The sequence below is a fragment of the Callorhinchus milii genome, unplaced genomic scaffold, assembly GCF_018977255.1.
Source record: "Callorhinchus milii isolate IMCB2004 unplaced genomic scaffold, IMCB_Cmil_1.0 Scaffold3, whole genome shotgun sequence".
Taxonomy (NCBI): domain Eukaryota; kingdom Metazoa; phylum Chordata; class Chondrichthyes; order Chimaeriformes; family Callorhinchidae; genus Callorhinchus; species Callorhinchus milii.
In genome coordinates, this window is record NW_024704744.1 from 28,399,106 (window position 1) to 28,426,671 (window position 27,566).

The following is a 27,566-nucleotide window of genomic DNA, read 5'->3' on the forward strand; positions in this document are numbered from 1 at the left end:
TTACACCTAACACACTCTGGAATTAGGTAAGCAGGAGCATCACTTTGGGGAGAGAGTTCATGTACCATTCCAGAAATGGAAATTTCCATGTGGTATACTTAAAACTCTATCTGGTTTGGATATTCGCAAGCATGATGATGTGTTTTGGCATGTGTCAGACTCCCGAGTAAACCCCCCAAAAATAACTCTACTTTGAAACTCATATCTCATGAATTGCCACTGATTATTCTGCATTTATCAGTGGTTTAATTTGCACCTTTTGGACCATTCCCGCTTCCTTCCACTGAAAGAAAACAGACTAATCTGTTTGAAAACTGAATTTTAATCCTAATCATAATCTCTTCCTGAACATGCAGCATGCATAAGGTGTCACCTTGGTTCAGTTAGTAGCACTTTTGCCTCTGAGTCAGAAGGTTGTAGCTTCAAGCTGTAAATTGGGGGTAACTAGAACAGGGTGGTCCAACCTTTTGACTGCTAAGGGCCGGATGCCCTATTTGAGAAATGTGCGTGGGTCGCATAAGCAATATTTTTGTATTTCCCTTCCAGAAACAGAACGTAACAACATCTATGAGTTATCGAGGGAGCGTGTAGGCCAGATAAATGGAGGGAGGAGGGTTGGGGCGTATGAACTCAGCCCGAGGGCTGCCAGTTGGCCCAACCTGATTTAGATTGACACTGTAGTGGAGTGCTAAATTGTTTGAGGTGCAGTTCTTCATTTTTGATTTTAACATCATGGTTTGCCTGTTCGGGTGGATGTCAAAGGTCACGTGATGCTATTCAAAACAAGAAAGAAGTTTCTCCAGGTGTCGTGGCCAACAATCCTGGCTATTTGTGGGATTTTACCGCATGCAAATTACCTGCTACATTTGCCAACCTAACAGGAATTAATTGTAGCATTTTTGGACATTTTATCATCATAGATTCTCACTCAAATTCAGAGATTTTTATTTTCTCATATCCGTTTTGAAATTTGCACACTTTGTACATGATGCACCTGACCTAAATAACCAAGGAAAACATGGTTGATGGGTAAAAATGGAAAAACCTGTTGAACCGCTGGTACTTTACATTACATAACTCGCCTTTAATCATCTTTAAAATAATACTCCCACTGCCCTCGGGGACATCTGGTTGCAATGTATGTGTAGGATGTTGTTGAAATGCACCTCTTAAGTTTTTACAGCTTCTGTTTTGATCTGACTTTTGATTTGTTTTAAAAAATGCAGAGAATGAAGAAGAATTCAAAGTAAAAAGGACTACAAACACCATTTTATTCACATCACAGCGGAAAAAGGGGAAACAGAGTAATGCTGAAAAGGATGATGAAGCCTCAGAAGGTGAGGTGTTCAGGAAGATGACTTAAAATGTTCTGTTTGTCCTGAATCAAAATGTTTGCAACAGAGATGCAGAGGTTTGTTTTACGAATAAAGTGTTCTTTTGCTTGTATCATGTAGTAACATTGGTAGGCGTTACCTCAGACACAATACAGGTGTGTTAGAGTTGCAAACAGAGAAAAATCTGATGTTATAATAATAGTCCTTACATTTCATATAACGCCTCATGGTGTTGAGACGTCTCAAAGCGCTTCACAGGATTTTACTGTGGAGTGCAGTGATTGTGTATTTGTAGGCGAACATGGCCGCTGATTGGTACACAGCAATGTTCCACAAAAGCCATGAAATGAGAGACCAGTTTTATTTTGGGGGGTTGTTGGCCAGGACACTGGAAGAATCTCCCTTCTCCTTTGAGGAGTACCATTGGATCTTTAATGTCCACAGGGAGGCAGGACAAAGATTTACAAAGAATGTTACTGACTCCCCAACCAGTGGGAACAGCCTACCTCTGCTATTAAATGCTTCTATTAGGTCCCCTGTTAAACGTCTCTTCTCTAGTNAAAAAAAGGCCTCATCTATCCAGTCCATCCTAATCTTTCCAGTCCATCCTGATAGAGCAGTAACCTGCCAGCCCTGGTATCATCCTCAAAAAAAAGTCTTCTGAAGGATGTCATCTCCATTACTGTACTGGAGTGTCAACCAGACTCTGAGTTCATTTGGGGCTTGAACTCACAACCTTCTGACCCAGAGGTGTGAGAGCCATCGCATCTTTCTGCTTGGCTTGTGGCCAGTCACTTGGTGTGTGCAACAAGGCCTGAGTAATTCATGGTTGGGTGTATGTTAGCTCCTCCATTGGAGCTGACTAGTCCCATTTTTCTGTCCTTTTCCATATAAAGATTTTATACTCTGTTTCAAAAATAGTTTCAAGCTCTAAACTCGATACCAAAGCATTCCATACTTGATCATTGCTGTAAAAGTTTATTTTTGTTAGCTTTGAGAAGTCCTCTGGATGTGAGGCGCTATGTCAAATGCAAGGATTATTTTATTATTTATTTTATTATTGATTTATGTTGTACCCTTTCAAAGGCTTTTTTTATAGTGCATGGAGTACATCAATTGTGGCCTAACCAACGTCTTGTATAAATTTTAGATCAGTTGTTTACTTTTGTCACCTTTATCACCTCAAGGCTGGACTATGGGAACTCTCTCCTCGCCGGCCTTCCCGCCACCTCCCTCCACAAGCTGCAGGTCATTCAGAACTCTGCAGCTCGTGTACTGTCCCGCATCAGGCTTCGGGACCACATCACTCCCACCCTCGCTCGCCTCCACTGGCTCCCCATCCCCCAGAGGATCGAATTCAAGATCCTCATCCTCACCTACAAGGCCATTCACGGCCTTGCTCCCTCCTACCTCTCCGACCTACTATCCCCCTACCTACCTGCCCGTACCCTCCGTTCCTCCGGCTCCGGTCTGCTCCACGTCCCCCGCCCCAACCGCCCTACCATCGGTGGTCGGGCCTTCAGCCTCTCAGCCCCCAGGCTCTGGAACTCCATCCCTCAGTGCCTTCGCCGCCTCCTCCCTTTCCTCCTTCAAGGCCGGTCTCAAGACCTTTCTCTCTGACCATGCCTTCAGCTCCCCTCTCGACTCTCTTCCCCCTCCTCGCTCCCTCCCTCCCCAATCCCTGACCATTTCCCCCCTCCTCGCTCCCTCCCTCCCCTCCCCTCACCCTGACCATTCCCCCCCTGCTCGGGTCATGACCCAACTGTGCAGCGCCTTGGGACGTCCTCCTGACGTGAAAGGCGCTTTATAAATGGAATCTTGTTGTTGTTGTTGTTGTTTTGCATAGAATGCATCTGTATATAGGACACATAATCTCTCATTTGCCTATTTATGGCTGCTTTTAGCTGCATTTCTACCTTTAAAGATAGATGTACTGTTTCTGTGTCCTTAGATCATTCTGCTTTTCAACAACAATAAGGATTTTGCCAAACAGGAGATATTTCCATTCCTAAACATATACTACTACTTTATGGAATGGTTCCCGTTGATTGGAAGGTTCCAAAGTAACGCTGTTATTTAAGAAGGATGGGAGACAAAAAATGGGGAACCATAGACCAATTAGCCTGACATCGGTGGTAGGGAAAATTCTCGAGTTTATAATTAGGAATGCTGTCGTGGGGCACTTAGAAAATCACAGTGTGATTAGGCAGAGTCAACACGGTTTTATGAAAGGGAAATCGTGTTTAACAAATCTTTTAGTTAGAGTTTTTTGAAGATGTAACTAGCAGGTTAGATAGGGGGGAACCAGTGGATATAGTGTATTTGGATTTTCAGAAGGCATTCGACAAGTTGCCACATAAAAGGTTGTTACATAAGATTAGGGCTCATGGAATTAAGGGTAATATATTAGCATGGATTGGAGAATGGCTAACGGAAAGAAAACAGAGAGTAGAGGTAAACGGGTCCTCTCAGATTGGCAGGTTGTGACTCGTGGAGTGCCACAAGGATCAGTGCTTGGGAGTCAACTGTTTACAGTCTACATTAATGATTTAGATGAGGAGATAGAGCTTAATGTATCAAAATTTGCGGATGATACAAAACTCGGTGGGAGAGTAAGCTGTGAGGATGACAACGAGGAATGCAAAGGGATATAGATGGGTTAAGTGAGTGGGCAAGAAGGTGGCAGATGGAGTATATTGTGGGGAAGTGTGAAGTTATTCACCTCGGTAGAAAAAATAGAAAAGCAGATTATTTTCCAGCAGGAGAGAGACTAGGTAGTGTTAGTGTTCAGAGGGAATTAGGTGTCCTTGTACACCAATCACAGAAAGTTAGTAAAAAAAGTATTGCAGATGCTGGAATCTGAAACAAAAACAGAAATCCCTGGGAAAACTCAGCAGGTCAGGCAGCATCTATAGAGAAAGGAAAGTGAGTCAACGTTTCAGGTCCACGACCCTTTGTCAGAACTGGACCCGAAAAGTTGACTAACTTTCCTTTCTCTATAGATGCTGCCTGACCTGCTGAGTTTTCACAGAAAGTTAGTATGCAGGTACAGCAAGCAATTAGAAAGGCTAATAGCATGTTAGCGTTTATTCCAAAGGGTTAGAGTACAAGAGTAGGGAAATCTTGCTGCAATTGTATAGGACCTTGGTGAGACCGCATCTGGAATATTATGTGCAGTTTTGGTTTCCTTACCTTAGAAAAGATATACTCGCCTTCGAGGGAGTGCATTAGGTTGGTTCCTGGGATGAGGGGTTTGATCTACGAGGAAAGGTTGAGGAGACTAGGCCTATATTCTCTAGAATTTAGAAGAATTAGAGGTGATCTTATAGAAACCCATAAGATTCTTAAGGGTCTTGACAGGGTAGATAGTGTGAGATGGTTTCCCCTGGTTGGAGAATCTAAAACTAGGGGTCATAGTCTCAGGATTAAAGGTCCGCCCTTTAGAACTGAGTTGAGAAAACATTTCTTCACTCACAGGGTTGTGAATTTATGGAATTATGGATGTGGATGCTCAGTCATTGAACATATTCAAGACAGATTGATAGGTTTTTAAAAACTTAAGGGATATGGGATAGGGCGGGTAAATAGAATTAGGTTAGAAGATCAGCCATGACCTTATTAAATGGCGGGGCAGGCTCGAGGGGCCGAGTGGCCTACTCCTGCTCCTATTTCTTATGTTCTTATATACTTACATTTCTCAACATTAAATATTAAACTTCCATCAGTTGCAGTCTGCTCACTCTGCTAAGTGCCCCCTGAAGATTCTTGCAGTCTTCCTCACGGTTTACTATATTTTTAAATTTGGTGTCAGCAGATTTAGAAATCATTTCCTAATTATAGATTGAAAACAAGAAAGGTTCCAGCACAGTTTCGAGGAGCATGACACTATCTATATCCAACCAATTTGAGAACATTTAGTTACGCCAACTTGCTACCTTCTAATTTTTTAAACATCCATCTATCTTTGCTATTATTTTACCTTTAATACCTTGTACCACGTGGAGACCTAGAGCTCAGGAGTTAGAGTACTCGCCTCGCATGCGAGAGCCCTGGGTTTGATTCCCGGCAGGGTGAAACGTTGGGCAGGTATCCTTAATCCACGTACCTATGTTTTCCTAGCAGTAAGTAGGAACTCGATTGTTAATCGATTGGTGGATTGCTTTTCTGGGGATAATAATTCCTTCAAAAAAAAATTGGTCACTTCAATCCACAACTGTTTGTAGGACACTGCATGTTGTGCCCAAAAAATATAAAGTCAATTCACTTTACAGTATGTTCTGTGAAGCGCTTTGAGACGATTTGAAGACGTGATAAGGTTCTATATCAAATGTAAGGATGATTGTATTCTTATTACCTTAATTTTCTCAGGCAGTCTCTTATTAAATCATTTAATAAATGCTTTCTGGAAATCCTTTTGTATGTCAGCTACTTCTTCCAGATTAATTGATCATCGTACTCATCGCTGTTTGTGGCATCTTGCTGGCACAGATGGTTGTGCATTTGCCCACAGAAGCAGGGGTTAAGCTTCTACAAAAATTACGCTTGAAGCACTATGCGACATTTTAACGTGGCAAGTTTTTCTCTGCATGTTTGAAATCTAGCTTTTTTTAAAGTGCAAAACAATGGCTGATTTTCGCCAAAGGCCCGATACAAATGTAATATTGTCGTTCTATGAATACACAATCTCTCCACTTCAAAGCAAAATCCTGTTAAGCACTTTGAGATATCTTGATGACATGATAAGGTTCCGTATCAACTGCAAGGATAATTATATTACGTTTAGGTTATGACTGAAGCAGATGTACAATGGATTGAAGTGATGTGGCAAATATTGGTGTTGCCAAAAATGTGTGCTCCGCTCAAATATGTGGCAATATAATTACTATGGGAAGATTAAAAAGGGCATTCTTCAGCACATGAGCAAAGGGAAAAGTGGGTTAGAGCTGAATGTTCACCCTTCTTGTTATGCTCCAACAAAGAGTTCTGTAAAAAAAAATGAAGCCATGGTATAAGGTGTATTAAGTGACGTGTATTCTCTTCGCTGTACTTTTCGTATAAGTAATGGTTTTTGAATTTGCCAGCTTTCTAATTACTAATTTATGTTATTCTCTGAGCAGAAGAGGAAATTGGTCAAGATTTCAGAGAGATGAAAGTTCAAAGGAGACCCAGTTCAGATGAAGAGGCAGAAGAAACATCCACAGAAAGTGAAGAGGAATTTAAGTCAACAGTCCATGAGGATACAAGAATCGTGAAGGATAGCTCCGGATTGGGCAAATTACAACCAGGTTTGGAATTTAAAATGGAGTTGGTGATTATTAAAAGGATTCTTTCACTTTTGTTTTTCTGAAGTACAGGAAGGAAATACACAGCTAACTTTTTTTTCTTTTGATTGGATGGTCTTTATTTGCATTCAAAGTCATAACGTGTGAGACGTTGGGTTGGTGCTGAGTGTTGTTGGTTTGGTATCAGCCTGGCTCAGTAAGCCTGGTAGTATGCTTGCCTCTGAGTCAGAAAGTTCTGGGTTCAAGCCCCACATCAGGACTTTGAGCTTGCAGTCTAGACTGACACTCCAATACAGTACTGTGATTGTTGGAGCTGTTGTCCTCTGGAGGAGATGTTAAATCTGCCTGTTATATGTTAAACATCCCGTGACAAAAATAATTCAAATTGACATATTATTCAAAATGTTTATATCACTCTTAACTTTGGTATGTATTCTGTTAACTCACTATGTATTCTGTTCAGTGCAGGTGAGATCCCAGATACCAAGTATATTCAGGCCGCTCGTAAAAGGCGAGAGACAGCCAGAAAACGAGCTGATTTCATTCCACTCGATTCTTTAGCCAAGGATGACTCTTCAATGTCTCCAGTGAGAGACGATGATCCAATCAATGATGATGAGCTCGATGATCATGAGAGGAGAATAGACTTCACTGAGGGACTGAAAACACAACGACAGAGAATGGCTGAGGAAATCGGTGAGAAGTGACCTCATCTCATGTTATGTGTAACTCCTATGGCCAGTGAGGAGTATTAACATTACATAAGTAAACATAATGGATCAGTGACAAGTATTTTGATTCAAAACTAGATTTGGGAGCAGAATGACAAATTCTTGCTTGCAATATTGGATTGCAGTTTTGGCCTTTCTTGTGTATTGTGATCTTTGAATAACTAAGAGTGCTTTCACAGCTCTTAATTGTTCTAAACTCACTCAAATCCATATTTTGCACAAAGGTTTGCTGGAGGTAGAAGAAATGCAGGCAACGCTGGCTTTCCAGTCCGTTGGGTGCTTTAGAAATGTAATTTGTTGTTGTCGTTCCTTTATAATCTTTCCTAGGGATGTGGACATGTCTGAGCTTTTCTGCAGGATCTTTCATGAGTGTCCAGCCATTGGTAGTGTTTTTATATTACCATCACAGATTCCGAAAGGTATATTTGGGGAGATTGATTGATGATTTCCTGTTTGCCTCGGGTTTTCTGGATCCACGTTCTATTCCACTTTGTATAGTATGAGTGCCTCGGACAAGTGCTCCGAGACACCGTCTGGCGTGAAGCGTGCTATATAAATGCGAGTTGTTGTTGTTTGATCTGGCTGAATCAGGAGACATCCTTGAGGATACCCGGATTTTGTGGTTAACATGCTAGCTGCTAATGGGTGAATCACATTGCTTGTTTGATCTGAGTTCTTCATAATCTTGCGTACTGTCTGCTAGGTCAATTTCCGTACTATTTATTTGTCGATGTAGTTGAATTCACTGGATAGATTCCCTCTTGTAGCTATTTTACACACAGTTGTTCAGCTGGTCAGCTCTGTACAAAGTATGTCACGTGGAGTCTTATCTGGAAAACTATTTTTTGTTTAACGGATGTGATATGAATCACCTCACTGTGAATTAAGTGTAGTGTTTTATTCTGGTCAAGTTAAATCAGTATCCTGCTGCCACGGTCACAATACCATACTAAATTACATTTGTACAGCACCTTTCACATCAGGAGGACAAGTTAATTATGCTCCTTTCGTTTGAAAATGTGATGCGTCAGTTGAGATACAGGCATTGTTATGAAATAAGTGTCTCTTTTTTTCAAATTGCTTCTTTCGAACAGCGCCTTGGGAAATCCTTCCAAAGTGAAAGGCACTATATAAATGTAAATTATATTGTATTGTTGAGTGATTGACTCTGATGCTTGCTTCATGTTTGGTGTTTGTTGATCTGTGACTGTGGTACTTCCAGGTGTAAATGAAAGTGATGAGAGCTTTGAAGGTGAATATGAGGATGAGGAGGAAGATGATCAGAAACTCTGGGAGGAACAGCAAATCAAACGAGTGAACATTTCCCAAGTAAGGATTTCATACATTTGTATCTTTTTATTTTTTAATTAAAGCACCTTTTTGTTCTTTTCCTTTTGCAGTGGGATTGGACCAATGCTCTGTACCAGTTCAGCATCATTGTCTATGACTTATTGTCTATCCCTTTGGAGACCAAGATTTAGCACTTTCTTTAGTGTTGTTTCACACCATTGATGGTTTCAGTAATCTAGTACCTCCCAAATCCATCATCAGTGCTCAACTTTCAAGTCATTTTTTTAAGGTTAAATATAATGTTTCTTATCAGTTAGCAGGCAGAGACGTGGATACTGAGCCAAGGCGTAATATGAGGAGAATGCTGAACACTCTGGAGTCACTCCCACCAATCCGCTTGGAAACTGTAAAAAAGCAATTGACTAATAGGTACATTATTTTGTTTTCCTCTTTCTGTAGTGATCTGTTTGTAATGTGATGTTTGTGGGATGGGCTGCCTTGCTTATTTAAATAAATTTGGGAGACTTGCTCTGATGCATCCTTTGTGATGGTAGGCTTCCGGAGGACATCCCAAGGCGCTGAACAGTACGGGATCAGGAGCCGAGCATGGGGACAGGGTTGGAATGAAGGAGGGCAGAGGGGGTAGGAGGGCGGCTGAAGCCACGGTCAAAAAGGAGGGTCTTGAGTCATGCCTTGAAGGAGGCGAGAGAGGGAGCAAGGCAAAGGGATTGTGGGATTGAGTTCCAAAGAGTGGGGGCAGAGAGGCTGAAAGCCCGGCCACCTATGGTAGGGTGGATCAGGCAGGAGACCTGGAGCAGCCGAAGTCTGCTGAGTGGAGGGAGTGGACAGGTTGATAGGGGATTAGTAGGTCAGAGGGGGCAAGGCTGTGGAAGGCCTTGAAATTGAGGATGAGGATTTTGAATTCTATCCTGTGAGGGATGGGGAGCCAGTGGGGCCGGGCAAGGGTGGGCGTGATGGGGTCATGGAACTTGGTGCGGGAAAGAACACGAGCTGCAGAGTTCTGGATGATCTGGATGAATAATACTAATAATCCTTGCATTTGATATTGCGCTTTTCACGTCTTCTAGACATCTCAAAGCGCTTCACAGAATATACTGTAAAGTGAATTGACCATATATTTGTGGTCAAGCGGGTCCTCTAATTCCCCTCACCTATACCCCTCTCTGCTTCCTGTGCGCAAACAATGATTTGAGTGTTTGAGTATCTGCAAAACCTCAGTGTGCTTGACAGTGTCAAACCTGACTGTGCTTCAGCTTGGCAAGCTCAACCATGGCAGTAGCACATTCGTTGCAAATGTTTTCTCTTATTGCTGTTTTTAAAAGCCATTAAGCACTTAATGCACTTCATACAAATATTTAATGGATTGCTGGATGGCAGTCAAAATTTGGAAATTTTGTTTTGCAGTATGATGTGTTGTGTAGAAAAGAAAAGGCCAAGTGAATTGAATAGAAAACTTTCAACAGGTATTATTTAAATTGAGCGCAGGACATTCATCCATAAAAATCAATCATGCCACACAATACCAAGAGCTTAATGGCTGCATATTATTTTCCTCAATATTGGTTCCACTTGTCTAAACATGAGTAAAGTAAATGGTCTACTGTTTCATGTGAGTGGAGGCATTAGAGTTTGATGTGAAATGAACAAAATTGCCATTTGCTAATGTAGTGTTTTAGACATCTGTGCAAATGTCTTTTTAATATCAGTAATTGCTCTAGTAGTGCACCGTTAAATGATAGAGCAGTACAGTATTTAAAAATGAGAAGGTGAGAGAAAGTATGCTGTGTATGTTTTCATATTTGCTCCTCTGAATTCTTCCCACCATTGCGCCTCTCCTCCTGGAGTTGGGGATCCTTTCTTGGGATCCTTCAAATGTGGTTGTCATCCTACAATAGGCGCACTTGTCATTAATACCTGGAGTGGTGCTGGCTCAACTGAGAAACAACGGCTCATCATCTCCATTGCTGATAGACCTGCAATGGTTCCGATAAAGGACCACGAGAGCAAAACCAAAATATTTTTTATTGAAATATTATTGATGCGCAGTGTCTTATCTGTTGATACCTGAACTAGCCACTCTACCGAACTGTTATTGTTGTTTAAGCAGCGACTCTTAATTACTAAAGCTGGAGTTTAGAGGCTACTGAAGAAGTTTTATAGTGGGATCTCAGATGTTCAGTCAGTCAAAGTACAGGTAGGATGTTACATGTGGCCTCGGTCAGGTTGGGGAAGAGACATTTGATGAGCATTCTTATTGGTATCTATCAGTACTGGGCTCGACCAGACAAAATGATTGCCATTATCTCTGAGGTAGGATTTGTGGATTCTATACTTTCTTGTTCTATCTGTTACACTTTTTAACAATTCTATGTGACTGGAAATTAATATCTTGAGAGAGCAGCTAAACAAGTGATAGTATAAAGTGTTCACAGCTGTGAGTGCACTTTGACTTTCTGTCCTCCCGACATGAAAGGCGCTATCCAAGTGTAATCTTGTTGTTGTATTTAATCTTGATTTTGTTTTTTCTATTTTAATTTTCAAATTCCGGATGTGACTTGTGGCATTTTGCTGTTAGAAGTTTGATAATAATGATCCTTATATTTGATACAGTGGATTATCACGTCATCGTCGAGATGTCTCAAAGCATTCCACAGGATTTACTGTAAAGTGGATTGATTGTATTAGATTGTTTTGTAACTGTTTCGCCCACAAAATACACAGCCAATTCACTTTACAGTATATTGTGTGAAGCGCTTTGAGATGTTTTGAAGATATGATTAGGCACCATATAAAATGCAAGGATTATATTAACTGTTCTGATTGCTCGCTCTCAGGTTAGAATCCCTCCAGGAAGTTTACCGTTCACACCAGCGAGAGCACGAGAAGATCCAGAGTTCCACTGAGAGCTCGATGAACACGATTGAACAATTGGAAGACGCTTCAGATACCAATCGCCGCTACAAGTTTTATCGAGAAATGGGAACCTATGTTCAAAACCTGACCAACTGCCTCAGTGAAAAGGTACAGGGATGGATGAATAATCTTCATGATCATTATTGTCTCTGGGCAATTTATTAAGGCCTTTAAATTCATACATGTTCACATATAAAATACACAGGCACTAAGGCATTACACTTTACAATAAATCCTGTGAAGTGCTTTGGGATGTCATCTCGATATAATAGGCTCTACATAAATGTAAAATGTAAAAAAATCAAATTGTATAATCCTCTTCATACATTAAGAAACCTGGTGTTTACCAGCTGACTTGTTGCAGTTTTGATTTCTACTTTGCAAACAATAATGACCCTTGCATTTAATATAGTGCCTCATCACATCATTGAGGAGTCTCAAAGCACTTCACAGAATACATTGTAAATCTATAGTTTTGTGAGTTCTCGTTTCACTCCACAGCACAGTGCACTAATGCATTTGCTGCTCAGAACACAAGGGGAAGGAATAAAAAATGGGCATCATATGTGTTCTTGTCTTAAAGAGAAGTTAAGTGAAACATATAAGATGAGTTATACTCTACTTATGAAAGCACAAAATAATTCCTGGTCACCTTTTTGTTTGACTGTGCCTTTAGTGAAATGGTTTTGGGTTCAAGTAACAATTCAGGTCTTGTATTCAGAATCTCGTTTCATATGCCAGTGCAGTAGTGGGAATCACTGCATTGTCTGTATTTCGAATGAGATTCCTTCTATTCCTTGCTGATTGTTCATCATTGCCTTTGTTAACCTCTTCAAGCTACTACTTTCAGTCGACAGACAGATGGCTTCTGGATTTAACATCTCATCCAAAAGGCTACATCTCCAACAATGCAGCTTCACCCCCAATATTGTATTGGAGTTTGGGGCTATTGGGGCTTGAGCTCACAACCTTCTGACTCAGTGGTGAGCGATGCCTACTGAGCCTACCTGACAATGTCACTCGGCACTGGAGGATTGGTGTGAGCAGCGAGTTGAAGTGCATCTATAACTCAGTATCCTCTTTTTAGATACTTCTCATTAATGAGCTGGAATCTGCAATGCATCACTTACTGCGGCAGCAGGCAACAAGACTTTTGCAACGTAGACAGGAAGATGTCCAAGATGAATCGACCAGTATTCAGCAGCTCTCAAGTTAGTGCAACTCCTGTGGAACTAATCAATAGCTCTGTGGTGAAGTGGATATTTTAACTGGATGAAATCTGCTAATAATAATCCCTCCAAAACAAAAAACAATAATAAATTGGTCATTTTCAATCTACGACTGTTTGTGGGACATTGCTGTGCGCAATTGGCTGCCGCGTTCGCCCACAAATATACAGTCAATTCACTTTACAGTGTGTTCTGTGAAGCGCTTTGGGACGTCCTCCCGACGTGAAAAGCGCTATATCAAATGCAAGGATTATTATTATTATTATTAATAGTTAATGAGTATGATCAGGTTTTCCTTTCCTGCTTGGGAAATCTTGACAGCCTTTTTCACTGGTCTTTTTGTCAGCTGGAACAGTTAAAGCTATATTAAAGGCACTTCTCTTGAGGTTGATGTAGCTGAAAAATCTCAGCTAATCATGTAATCTCAGCCAATTTATTGTGCGTGACAGCTACCCAGGTTTGGCATAAACCAATGTACAATATCTTTCTAACAGGAAAACGAGCAGGACGAGGCTGTTCAGCCCATTGAGCCTGTTCCAACAGTTTGCTAGATCTTGACAGATCTTTTAATCCTATCCCTGCTCTTTTGCCATACTAAGAGCCTCTACTGCTCAAGTACTTACCTATTAAACATCTCTGTTGATTCCTCCTCTACAACTTCTGGGGCCGAGCATTTTAACCCTCTGTGAAGAAATGCTTCTTGTAAAATATGAAAATATGCAGCCAGTTGCTTCCTGTCATATTTCCATAACACCAGAAATCAGAGCTGTGCAGGTTAATATTTCAATCCTGTGTCAGCGTATTGCCGTGCTTCCGATAGCGGTATGAGTTATCCAGCTAAGGGATAGCAGTGTGAGTTATCTTTGTTGAATTATAAACCAGAAATATCAAATGCTAAACTATTGAAGACTACTTGAGTTGCCCTTGTGCTGTGTGTGGTTGCTAAGATTCTTGCTCATTTTAAAATACAATAGTTGCATTGTAACATTTTGTTCCTGCAGACAAAGCTAATGGCAATACTCAAAGCCACGCAGACTGTATTGAGGAAAAACAGTGTCGCATTGAAAGACGAATGACACAAAGGTAAATTAAAACTCTCAATAGATTTCCAACAACAACTTGCATTTATGTAGTGCCTCTCACGCAGGATAGTGTCCCAAAGTGCTTAAATTTCCAATTTTGACTAGAATTTGTATTGCCTACCTCAATCAATTATATCCTTGACTGGCATGATGCATTTTTTAAAAGAATTGTCTGTCAATTTGAAACTGGTCCAAACTCTAGTGAGAAGTCCTCGGTGCTACATACTAATTCAGGCTGTTTCCAATTCAAGCTCCTACCAAGATGTAAGATTGTTTTGGCTGCATCTTAAAGCACCCAACAAACAGAAGGTAAAATGCTTCTTACTATTTGGAGGGACCTTCTAATTACATGTACCAAAAATCACTTTTTATTAATTATTCAGCTTTGTGTTAAGGTTGCGCCTTGGGAAGTCCTCCTGACGTGAAAGACGCTATACAAATGTTATTTGTTGTTGTTGTTGTGTATGGTGTGTGTGTGTGTGTGTCTGAGAGAGAAAAAAAACTTGTGATGGTCATGTTTAGTAAACGTGTAGTATAATTGGCCCCTGCTTCATAAATTTGCAAGTATTCTTTTTCCATTGAGAGATTACACCATTGTGCCCAGTAGTTATGCAAGATAAATAATAATAATAATCTTTGCATTTGACATAGCTCCTTATCACGTCTTCGAGATGTCTCAAAGTGCTTCACAGAATTGATTGTATATTTTTTGTGGGCGAAACGCAGCAGCCAGTTGCGCATAGCAGTATCCCACAAACAGTTGTGGATTGAGTGGACACATTATTATTATTTTTTTGAAGGGCTTATTACCTCCGGAAAAGCGATCCACCAATTGACTAACACAAGGTTACTACTTACTGCTAGTTAAACAGAGGCCGGTGGAGTAAGGAAACTTGCCCAATGTTTCGCCCTGCCCGGGAATCAAACCCAGGTTCTTTTGCTTGCGAGGCGAGTGCTCTAACCACTAAGCTACAGGACTCCACCAAATATTAACAAAACACAAAATACTGCAGATGCTGGAATCTGAAACAAAAACAGAGAGGGCTGGGAAAATTCAGCAGGTCAGGCAGCATCTATGGAGAAAGGAAAGTGAGTCAACGTTTGGGTCCACGACCCTTCGTCAGATCCTTCGTCCACGACTCTTCGGCAGTTCTGAAACGTTGACTTGCTTTCCTTTCTCCATAGATGCTGCCTGACCTGCTGATTTTTCCCAGCTCTCTCTGTTTTTGTTCCACCAAATATTACTTTTTTTCTACAAATTGGGTTATATTAAACATATAACGCTTCTGTTTTTAACTGTACTTTTCCAATGCAGGGCTCAACGACAACAGAGAAGAAAAGTGACGGGAAAGGAAGCAGATCATCGTGACGGCATGTCCAGTGACGATGAAGTGCCTCCAGATGATTTAATTGATTTTAATGAAAAAAAAGGTGAGTTTGAATTTCTCTTTCTCTGCCTCTCCCGATCTATTCCAAAAGCCATTCATTTGCACCCTTATTGGTGGTTTCAATTTCACAAAACCCTTGTAAATTATTATGTAGTAGTATCTATAACTTGCCAATATGTCAGGTGCTTCATATATGCTTTGTCATACATGTTTATAAATGTTTCTTCTACCTAACATTCTATTTTTGGAAGTGCTTTTAGGTTTATTGTTAATTACACTGTAATGTTCTGAATAATTAAGCTCAATTTTTGCAATATATTTTGCAATATATTCACATGTGATCAAAAGCTGATAGAGGGGCTGAAAAAATGCAATCCTTATAGTTGTGTTCTTGCAATATATTTTGCAATATATTCACGTGATCAAAAATTGATAGAAGGGCTGAAAATTGTAATTATAATTGTGTTCCTGCCAATGTCATTATAGGACTGAGGAGTTGTGATTTACTCCCTCGAGCTTGTACTTTACATTTGTGACTCCAGCATTTTGATTTTAAGGTGATGTCGATTCTGAACACTAATCTTTTATAGCACTTACACAGCTTGTTGGCTTCTGGTAGTGTTTTGGGGGGAAATGAGGGGAAATGAACAGATGTTGCTGGTTGTACTCATGGATGGTACTATAATGAGCTGTCATTTCTGAGAATTGTGCTGTATGATATTCTTATATAATTTCTATGCTTCTGTTGGAAACTTGCTGACAATCTGGAAACTTACTGACTAACTTCTGTAGTTTTTTTTCATTGTCAAGTATATCTCCAATTTGTCTCCTGAAGGGCTTTTGTTGATTTATCTCCTGGGTATATTTACATGGGTCCCTTCAGCATCTACCCAAATGGCTGTTATTCATGTTCGAGTATTTCAAGTCCCTAATCCAATCCTTTTCACCAATGGGGAGTTGGTAGATGTTCTCATTGCAAAATCAAGTGAATCTGATCAGCCTATCCGCAGAGCATGAACAATTGTGTTTTATGGGTGAAGCTGATGCTTGCAAGGGTCGACACACTGATGTTTTAAACTCATACCTTTTAGAATTGGCAGGTTCAGCCGGGTGTATGACACATGCAGAAGGAAACCTGTTTTAAGTGTATCCAAATCAAGCTGAGATTTCCATGTATTAGCTGAGTTGGATGACTCCCTGCCCCTAGTGACTGATCTGCCCTTCCAGGTCCTGGCAATGAGCCAAGCTGGCTGTGCTATCATCAGCAGTTCCCTGGAATACTGCAGACCCATCTGGCTCAGGAACCAGACTACAGATGGCCGGCTCGATTCTGACATTCCATTGCCAGGCATGTCACCTTGGAGCCAGTTCAGCTTCAAGGAGACCCCTCAATATGGAGCTCTTCAAGAAAAAAAAGAAGGGAAAAAAAATGTCACTTTATTTAGACTTTTGGATCTAGATCTGTAAACCTGGTTAATCCAGTTGCATTTTGATAATTTGCTAGGATGAAACAGTTTAATGATCCGATGGGATGAAATGTTTTATATTAATTGGTAGTCATTTTGTTCTAATTAGTTTTGTTTTCTCAAATTAGCAACGTATGTTATTCTTGCTTGGACAAACTATTCAATATTTAAGCATGTTGCTTAACACAGATCAAATATTGACGGAATCCAAGACGATCTTTGAAGACGTACATGAAGATTACTGCAGCGCTGACCGAATCTTAGCAAAATTTGGGTTCTGGAGGCACAACTTTCCCGCTTCGTATTATGATGCTTATATTGGCCTTTCGCTTCCAAAAATTCTGAATCCTTTAATCAGGGCACAACTGATTGCCTGGAACCCACTTGAAGTAAGTTGTGACATTTTCCCACTTATAGCTGCAGTACAGTCTGGGAAATCTTCATTGAAATCTTTCTGTGCAAACTTATCACCGAAATTAATTGTTCTATACATGTGTAAACGTATGTGACTTGTGTTGGTGGGCAGTTTATGGAGAATTTTACTAATGGATTGAAAATACATTAGCTGAGTGATGCTTCTTAGCCTTGTGTGGTGTTGCTAAGCAATGTGCAAGTTTCATGAAAATTGTCGAGTCTGTTTTAATTTTTTATTCATTTGGAATACTGAACCACAGAATGTATTGAAATGCTAATTGCAGCAGAATTTGGTTGGTTGTTTTTTCTCCACCTTTGTGGTGCCAGCATTCAGAATGTAATTTCAAAAGTTAGACTGAAAATCAACATTTCCTTTACCATCTGTGCTCTCCACAAGGGAGGAAGGGAAATCCATTTCAAGATCATCCTCAGACTGCTTCAGAGCTGTGAAGTCTTACTCCTTTGACCTGTGGGTGATATGTGGCCAGGAGTCCTGTAGCTCAGTGGTTAGAGCACTCGTCTCGCAAGTGAGAGACCTAGATTAAATTCCTGGCAGAGCGAAACCTTGGGCAAGTTTCCTTACTCCACACGTCTGATAAGAATCCCTCAAGAAGAAAAAACCAATAATAATTTGGTCACTCAATCCACGGCTGTGGGACACTGCTGTGTGCAATTCGTTGATGCGTTTCGCCCACAAAATATACAGTCAATTCACTTTACAGTATATTCTGTGAAGTGCTTTGAGACGTCTAGAAGACGTGAAAAGTGCTATATATTTGTGGAGTCCTGTAGCTCAGTGGTTAGAGCACTCGCTTTGCAAGTGAGAGACCTGAGTTCAATTCCAGGCAGGGCGAAACCTTGGGCAAGTTTCCTTACTCCACACGCCTAATAATAATCCTTCCAAAACCCAAAACAATAATAAATTGGTCATTTTCAATCTACGACTGTTTGTGGGACATTGCTGTGCGCAATTGGCTGCCGCGTTCGCCCACAAATATACAGTCAATTCACTTTACAGTGTGTTCTGTGAAGCGCTTTGGGACGTCCTCCCGACGTGAAAAGTGCTATATCAAATGCAAGGATTATTATTATTATATGAAGTGCAAGGATTATTATTATTACAGATTATCGTTGAAAGGGAGAAAGCAATTCATTTAAAAATAGTTGTATGTTCACCCAAGACTAGAGGAGAGGCAGTGCTGCGACCAGTATTTCTTTTATAATGAACATGATTACACCACAACCTAAATTATTACAAATATTGTGAATGCCTCCAGTGAGATCTGTTATCAGTACTAACATTAATAAATGTTGGGACGTCCTTCCGACGTGAAAGGTGCTTTACAGCTTTAATTTTGTATTGTTTTGAAACATACAGTTTCTTTGTATGTGTAATGACACAGTAAGAACATGTTTTATCTGAGAGGGGTGGGGGGGGGGGTGAGTGGAACTGAAACCAATGTGCTTCTTATATCCACCCAATATTTAGGCTGGTTGCTCGGACTTAGTGGGCATGCCCTGGGTTTCTGCCGTGGAGCAGTTCTGCCACGATGAAGCTGAAGAGTACCAGAGGAAGGAAAACTCTGATATGAAACTGCTTTCCACAGTAATAGAGAAAACAATTGTACCAAAAATTGAAGGTAATGGTTTAGAAATATATGACTGAGTTATACTGCATAGCAATGTACAAGACTTTTTTTAGTTTAATGACCTTTGCAAATCAGTTGTAGAAAATCACTTCTTAAATAAGTTTACAGCTCTTAATGGAAACCGGAGTATAAACACCGACATGGTTACACCTTTTATAATGTAGCAATCAATGATTGTTCAGTAAAAACTGATTCCAGCCGTTCTAAATTTGCAAAATGTTTCTTAAAAAACGTTTATGTGTTTTTCTAGGCTTTATAATACATGTATGGGACCCTTTGTCATCCTCGCAAACACAGAATTTTGTGCAACTCTGTGCTGAATTAAAAGAGGAATTTGCTGTTTTTAAAGACGAAAGTAAAGCCACACAGGTACACGAATCTCGACTATAGGGCCTTTTTCAGAATATTCACAAGAGCGAGCGCAGGAATGCCTAAATAGTCAATTAAGGTCTGAAACAAAAATAAGCAGATGATGGATTGTCTCAAGTTCCTCAATTGATTCCTTTGCCGAATACCTATCTTAATTCCTTATTTGAATTTGATAACACAATCTGTCTGCCAATACTATTTTGCCTTGTTCACAGGTCTTTCTCCTTTGCCAACATTGTTCAAATACTTGTAGGACAGATCCCTCATAGGCTTCACTCGTAAACTACAGTATGACTCTTGTCACACAGACCATCAAGTTATTTTTCTCCTGCCCATAAATCACCTTGGCTGTTCCCACCACCATGGAAAAGTGACTTTGTTTTGATCTAAAGTGTTTGAGAATTTGTGCCACAACTTGTCATGTTTAAGTGCGTTGGTGCGGAAGAGGGAGATTTCCTCTGTATCTAATCTGGCCTTGGAGTATTTGATGCTGGTTTCCTGAAATTGGGGTTCCAGTTTCCAGCATTAACAGGCCTCAACTTAATGAACACAACAAATTTATTTTATAAAATTGATAAATAATTGTCATGGTCATGCTTCTGTACCTGTATGTATTGAAAAATTTGCTAATGTAAAATGTTTGCAATTATAGATGTTGTCAAAATCAATTATTATGAGAATAAGGATATCTGTGGAAGAAGATGTCTTCATTCCTCTGTATTCAAAAAGGTAGGTTAAGGATTTAAATGGATGATTACTTCACGTTCCCCACTCGACCCGCCCTATCTTTGGAGGGAGAGCATTCTGCCCTTGCTTTCCTGAATTCCATCCCGGAATCACTTTGTATTCCTCTTCTCTCCCCACCTTTAAATCCTTCCCTCAGTGCCTTTAAAACCTTTTTTCAACTGCGCTTTTGGTCACCTTCCCCACCCACCTCCCACCGACCTTCCTTGGTTTGCCTCTATCTACAGTTCAGGAGTTGCAGTGGGCTTGGTGAAGTAACATAAAAGGTCCCACATAAATGGAAATGTTCTATTATTTTCTTCCTCCACCACCTGTATGGATGTATGGAAATGGGTTGCTTGCCTACCACCTTGTAGCAGTTACTATCCTATCTTGAAACTGAATGGAAATGTGATTGCTCATGAGATAGGATTTGATGCCTTGATAATGTCAAGAGTGAATTATATGGATAGCACACCCTGAACTTGAGTTCATGTGTTTACAATTCGAACATTAAATAGAAATGATGTATTGCATTAGTAATGCAGGGGATGTTATGGATCCAGTATATTTCAACTAGTTTGTTTTATTTTTCCCAGTGTGCTGGAGGATCGAACGTCTGCCCATTCCGTGTTTCAGGAAAGACAATTTTGGTCAGCTGTGAAGGTGAGATGGTATTTGAGACTCCCATATTTGGAGTTTTATCTGCTTCCCTGGGAGGGGAGGGTTGGATTGTTAAAATTGAATGGACTTGCCTGATTTTAAATTTAGATGGAAAATATTAACTTTTTTTATGTCTTTGGGTTTTTTTTGTGCTAGGTTTAGACCTTTGTTTCTTTAATCTCCCTCACTCCTCCCTTCTTGCTCTCACTTAGCCTCACTATGCCTTTGTTTCATGCCCTTTTCTTTCCAAGACCTTACATCTCTTATTGCTGCCAGGGATTAAGTTGATTTGATGAATGACGCTTTCCAGAATTTCACAATCTGTCAATGAGTCAAACGTTGCCTCCTTGTGTACTTAGTTTATGGCTTTTGTTTATTTTAACTAATTGTTTTGTGGATCTGGTCTTCATTGTTCTCAACAATCTTATAATAAAATATATAATCCTTGCATTTGATATAGCGCTTTTCACATCTTCTAGAATATACTATGAAATGAATTGACTGTATATTTGTGGGCAAAATGTGGCAACCAATTGCGCACATCTTTGTCCCTCAAACAGTCATGGATTGTGTGACCAATTTTATTTTTTTTGTTTTTTTCTTGCGGGATTATTATCAGGCGTGTGGAGTAAGGAAACTTGCCCAAGGTTTCGCCCTGCTGGGAATCGAACCCAGGTCTCTTGCTTGCGAGGCGAGTGCTCTAACCACTGAGCTACAGGACTCCATCTTATACACTGACTAGTATCTCCAGCACAGTTGCTTCAGTTCTGTTGCACCCAAAGTGTTCACGAGCTGACTGATGTGTCCCAGTATTTCCTGTTTATTTTCAAAATGGTGAAGCAAGTTTAAATTGCAATCCATGGATGGAATGAGGATTAATGAATGGGTTTACAGTTCCTGATCTTAGTGAGTGTACTTCCTAGTCTCTGGATACCTGTTGATGGTGGCAAAAGTCTAGGAGAGGGTAGGTCCCCTCGTCTCAACAGAGATTGATCATTCCTCCATCGAAGATTGAGTGGCCTGAAAGACTGAAGGAGAAATCTTCTCTTTTAAAATGTAAAATATTTCAGAGGGGGAAAGAAGGTATCAGAGAAATGAAGAAGTGAGGAGATAAAAATGAATAAACAACAACTTGCATTCATTTAGCACCCTTTGCACAGGTTGCATGATGAAATATTCAAAAGGAAAGTTGCCATTAAAAGTACAATAACCTCAAGAGATGCAGTGAGATACCTGTATGATATTTCATCATCCCTGTACCTCACTTGTTCACTTCTCTGATGCCCTTTATTTTTTTTCTTTGAACAATTACAGAAATTAACTTTTGTGTGAATGAGCACCTCACTGTCCGGTACCTAAAAATAATTGTACCCTTATTATTCATAACTTTACATGATCTATTTACCGTACAGTAGTATCTTATCTTTTTTTCAAAAAAAAAGTTATGGGGGCTGGGTGGGAGAGAGGCACTTTCTAAGTCTTGTCCTGTTTGTTTATAGCTACTGGGTAACATCTTCCAGTGGGATGGCCTCTTACCAGAGCAGGTTCTACAAGAAGTGGGTTTAGACAAGCTCCTCAATCGCTATATTTTACTGGCTCTACAAATGTCTTTGCCTGGTCCAGACAATATAGAAAAATGTAAAAAGGTAAGTTTTATTATTTGATAGCTGATGTATGAACAACTGTGTTGAAATTTCTACTTGGTGTGCAGTCAAATGAACGCTGAATGATGGTTGGGCATCATGCATCTGCAATAAATTCCTGTATATAAAAAAAATTCTGTGAATATTTTAAGAAGGCTTGCCAAATCATATTTGTCTCTAACTGATACTGATGGACGAAGATAAATATAATAATAATAATCCTTGCATTTGATATAGCGCTTTTCACTTCTTCTCGACATCTCAAAGCGCGTCACCAAATAGACTGTAAAGTGAATTGACTGTATATTTGTGGGCGAAATAACTTATCTCTCAGTGACAAGCACTGACTCGCAGTAAAACCTGTCGTTTTTTTACTCACTCTCCCAAGTAACAGAACTGGTAGGTGTCTCATTCAGATATGCTAAAATTAGGGAGTGTTTGTGTCACTGCTTGATTTTCACTTTGAAAGGAGGGATTAGATACAGCAACGGCTTGCACTTATATAGTGCCCTTCATACAGGTAGCATTTTGGAGTACTTAACAGCAGGTTCTTGATGCCAAGGTGGAAAGTGGAGACGTGGGGGACGGGGACAAGTGACCGACGGCACAGTCAAAGAGAAAATTCTTCAGGTGTTATTTGAGAACAGGCAAAGGGGGGGCGGGGGTGCAAAATGGAGTGATTGATGCAAGGGCTTTCAGAGATTCAGGGCATAATGGCTGAAAGAGTGATGGTAGTTGAGCTTAGGGCATGAGGGATGTGCAGCAGACCTGTAGCACCTGAACAAGGGCGGTGGTTAGAGAAGGGGGTTTGCGCAGATCAGAGAGGTAGGAAGGTGTCAGGGTGTGAAGAGATTTGAAAGTGAGAATGAGGATCTTGAAATCGATCTATTCTGCATTAGGAAGCCAATAGAGTCAAGCAAGAGTGTGTAACAGAGGACACGCGAGTATTGAATCATTTGGACTTTGTTCACAGTGGAGCTGGGGAGACCGGCAAGCAGTGCTTGGATAAATCAAGAAGGGACGTGACGAAGGCATGAATGAGAATTTCAGCAGCGTTTGAAGCAAGATAGGGGGAAGACGGGCAGTGTGGTGGAGATGGAGGAAGACAGTCCTGGTCTGGGACAGGTTTGGGATAGGAGGATAACGGGATCAGATGCCAAGGTTGTGTACAGGTTCAGTGAGTCTGAGGGATAGGCTGTAAAGGTAAGGAGTTCAGAACCACATGTGAGAAGACGTTGACGAGAACCAAGGAGGATGGCTTCCGTCTTGTCCATGTTCAGCTGCAGAAAGTTGACGCTCATCCAGGCTTAGTTGTCAGACAAACAGGGAGTCAGAATATCGGTAGGACTTGGGTCGTGACTAGAGGAGGAAAATAGATTTGGGTAACATCAATTTACATGTGGAAGTTGACCCCATGTCTGCAGATGACGGAATCAAGAGGGAGTATGTTAATGAGAAAAAGGAGGCGTGGGTAATAGAGCCTTGGGGTACACCACAGGTGACCTTATGAGGAGGGGGAGGTAACTGCTTCTATCATTGGGATACACAAGATAGTCTTTGAAATTGTACAAAATAACTTTACAAAAATTATTCTTTACACTTAATTTTGAATTTGCTGACATAAGGGAACTAATATGAAAGCTAATGCCCTCTTCACTTCTCTTGCCTGTAGGTAATAAATTGTTTTCCTCCACATTGGTTTGAAGAACTAAAAACCCAGCAAACCCTTCCCCAATTGGAAAGCTTGTGCAGATATTTGTTACAGTCTATTCGTGCTGCGTATAAAAATGGGGGTCAAAGTGAAGAGAGCAGCAGCAACAGGTAACCACTCCTTACTGGGAACTGAAACCCAACAGTTGTCATTTTATGTTGCATTACTTGCTTTTTGTCTCTACTTAATTGCTCTGTTGGGATCTGTGTACTAGTTTCCATTTAGACACAGTTCCTGGAGATGCAGGGCATCCTTCTAAGCTATAAACTATCTTTCTGCAAACTACATTCCAGGGGTAAAGACTGATTGTTTGAGTTGATTGTTTTTACGAGAATGAGCCCATGGATCTATGAATACAGGGTGCCAGAATTCAAAAGATTGCACTTTTGATGCCACACCACCAACAGAACTCAAAAGCACAACAGTGTTCAGGCGCATAATGAGTATAACGTCAGTACAGCATAGCAAATCCAGTCCCGTGGTTCCCAATTGTGTATGTACTTACATTTTCAGTGGAGTATTATCCTCCGGGAGAGGGGAAGCAGTGTCCCATTAGAGCTGAGCTGCTTCCAAGGTGATATGCCTGGCAATGGAATATTGGAATCAAGTCAACCCTCCAATGTAATCTTGCTAGTTCAGGGCATTGCTGGTAACAGACAAGCCAGCCTGGTTTATCGGCAGACCTTGGTGCGGCAGACCAGTAACTGGGAGGAAAGAATTATTCCACTCTGTTCCTTTTTATCCCTACAAGTCCTGGAATCCTGTAGCTGAGTGGTTAGAGCACTTGCCTTGCAAGCGAGAGACCTGGGTTCAATTCCTGGTAGGCGAAACCTTGGGCAAGTTTCCTTACTCCACACGCCTAATAATAATCCCTCAAGAAAAAAAAAAAAATTGGTCACTTCAATCCACGACTGTTTGTGGGATATTGCTGTGCGCAATTGGCTGCTGCATTTCGCCCACAAATATACAGTCAGTTCACATTATAGTATATTCTGTGAAGTGCTTTGAGACGTCTAGAAGACGTGAAAAATGCTATATCAAATGCAAGGATTATTATTACAAGATCAAACCTTCATTGGCCCTACGGTGGCCCTATCTGACAAACATCAGGAAGCTTGCCCGGTAGTGCTCGATTGCAAACGTGTGTTTTTAGCTGTTTAACCTCCAGCCGAAACCCAACGCAGACTCTGTAGTCCCCAAGGCTTGGTTCTTGCAAACCTGCACCTAATACTCCCTGGAAATAGGTAAACGGGATGTGTCCAAATCATCGTATTGTGATGGACTCCACCAGAATTGTCAATATGTGCAAATGGCCATGAGGGAAGGAATTTAGCTATTTGGTGAGGAAGTCAGTTGAGTATGAGAAAGTCATGTAAGATTTTACTTTTTAAATTCATTGGAGTAGAGAGTGTAAGTCACCATTTACGTTTAATAAAAACAGGATTCCTAAAATTTGTCAAAATGTAAAGGAATGCTTAATCGGCTGTGTAGTGTGATTGGAGGGTGGGGTGGTAGAGGAGCTTTTTCATTCTCTTGAAACGTGCTTCTAATTCTGCACATGAAAATAACTTAAATGAAGTGAGAACTTAATTATACATTAAAACATTTAAATTCGATTTTTCTTTTCATGTTTGCATAATTGGAAGACCACCTATTTATCTAAATTATTAATCAAAAAGGCTGCATCTTTCAGAATGTTATTTGTGTAACATTTTCATTCTATTGTCTTAGTTTCTATGCTTAATTTATATTTGTGAAGTACATTGGGATATTATCATTTTGTTATTTGAACAATGATGGTTCCTGGATTGTCAGATAAATGGTGCCAAGTTGAGTTGTTCATGGTTCATCTGTTAAAAATTGAATACTTTTTTTATTTTTGCTGCTCCATTTTCTTAAGGTCCAGGGGCCAAAGAAAAGCAATTCTAATTAAACTCTGTGTGTACACATTTGCACAGCTAGTTTCCACGATGCTGTTGCTGCTGTAGTGTAAACGGAGCAAGTTTCCCTGCAGCATTTTGTTAATGTATTCTCTCCTGAGGTTTGCTTTTGTCAACTGGGCAAGTATACATTAGATCCCAACAGAACAAAAATGCAATATCTCAAACAACCAACAATATCTTGTTCCTAATTGATCCTTCCTGCCTGGCCAGTGTTTGCAGACACGTGTAAGGTTTTCGTATTTGTAATTACTTTCAGTATTTGAATTTTGGCAAATTGTACACCATTTTAAAAAAACGCATAACTGCATATATTTAATGCCAATGTATACAGGCACTTTCATCTTGCTGAAAGTTAGTTGTTTTATCGGTCACCTAGTAGTCCTTCTAAGCTGTACCCTGCATTCTTCTAATCTTTAATGTATTTTTTTCAGAAAAGCAATAGAAGAAATGGTTAAGATGTTAGCCCAAATCAGTGCTGTGGATCACACCAAGAGAATTATTGATGAATGCAAACTGGAAGATTTGAAAAGCATTCTCGAGAGAAACTGATCTGCCTGAAAACTCCTGGTTGAATGTGCTTCAAAGATAGTGCATAAAGAATGCAATCTCTAATGCTTGACCTCGAGTCACATAAGTCTGCAACAATGCAAAGGTTGTACAACTTGGCTATTTCCCACAGCAATTCATAATGCCCAAAGTCCTTTGTTTTTATTGAAATGCAGTCTAGCTGATTTAACACCACAAAACAAGTTGGAACTTAATGCAGCTGTTGAGCCATTAGTTCTGATCTTCAATTAGTAGGTTTCCAAATACAATTCTTAAAAATATACTGTATTGAGTTGCAGAAATTAAATTTGAAAGTAGAATATAAATGACTATTTGTGATAGATTTTCCGTATTCTTTTACAGTTGGATTCAGTAGACTAAACTTATGTTGCAAATGACCTGGGCATGAGGTTAAATTGCAAGCCTAAATTCCCAGCCTTATTTGGAATTGTACTCCCTTTTTATTGGTGTAATAAATGCTGTTGATTGATGTATATAGTGAACAAGCAGTTGGCTGTTTTTTATACACTTAAGCTGTCAAATTGCTTAAGGGAGAATAATATTGCAAGTAACACTGCCTTCCCCCCAAAAAATAACAATCTGGAAGAAGTTATTCAACGTCTTTCTGCTCGAAGGAGAAATCCTGTTTTTCAGTCTCAACCTACCTGTTGATTCACCGAACTAACTGAGATTGATGTTCTTCCAAGTACTGGATGCTAATCCTAGTGCTTGAACACAAGTCAGGTTTAAGTGCCTGTAAAACCCAAACAGGATTCTTAAAATTATTTGTAAACTGATTTTTTTAGTTCACCTAATGTTTGTGGATTGTCTGCTGTTGAAGCAAATCTTCTGTACACAATTTATTTTTCTATCATAATTTGTATGTTTTGTAAGAATATTGCTGTACAATAAATTGAACTTTTACAGTATTCTTAAAAAAAAATTCTTACAGAAGTTTCAATGTCAGGAGGATGAATCAAAGTGGTTCAGGATTCACTGAAGTATGGTGACTATTTTGTAGGTGAATGCAACAGCCAATTTATGCATAGCAATACAATACTAGTTGAAAAAAAATGCTTAATCAACTACCAAGAAATGTCTATCCCGAATAAACCATCATAGTGGTGCAGATTTGATTTAATAATAATACTTGCATTGATATAGCTCCT

General features: G+C 40.1%; 1 protein-coding gene across 3 annotated transcripts; it reads left to right on the forward strand.

Annotated features, from left to right (window-relative positions):
- The first annotated feature begins 1,279 nt into the window (after positions 1 to 1,279).
- Positions 1,280 to 27,544, forward strand: LOC103184998 (intron Large complex component GCFC2). 3 transcript variants are annotated; one of them, XM_007903301.2, is made up of 17 exons: positions 1,280 to 1,337; positions 6,452 to 6,619; positions 7,085 to 7,312; positions 8,570 to 8,676; positions 8,951 to 9,066; positions 11,493 to 11,679; positions 12,659 to 12,782; positions 13,802 to 13,883; positions 15,198 to 15,313; positions 16,926 to 17,125; positions 18,640 to 18,790; positions 19,050 to 19,168; positions 19,821 to 19,897; positions 20,491 to 20,557; positions 22,054 to 22,204; positions 23,874 to 24,018; positions 26,283 to 27,544. In XM_007903301.2, exons 2-17 carry the CDS (start codon positions 6,481 to 6,483, stop codon positions 26,398 to 26,400), a joined length of 2,127 nt encoding a protein of 708 aa, XP_007901492.2. In that variant the 5' UTR covers positions 1,280 to 1,337; positions 6,452 to 6,480; the 3' UTR covers positions 26,401 to 27,544. The 3 variants fall into 3 exon arrangements, with proteins under 3 accessions (XP_007901492.2, XP_042189006.1, XP_007901493.2); XM_042333072.1 differs by lacking the exon at positions 23,874 to 24,018 and having other exon boundaries at positions 22,054 to 22,200; positions 26,283 to 26,382; XM_007903302.2 differs by lacking the exons at positions 23,874 to 24,018; positions 26,283 to 27,544 and adding an exon at positions 23,171 to 23,858 and having other exon boundaries at positions 22,054 to 22,200.
- The last annotated feature ends 22 nt before the right edge of the window (positions 27,545 to 27,566 follow it).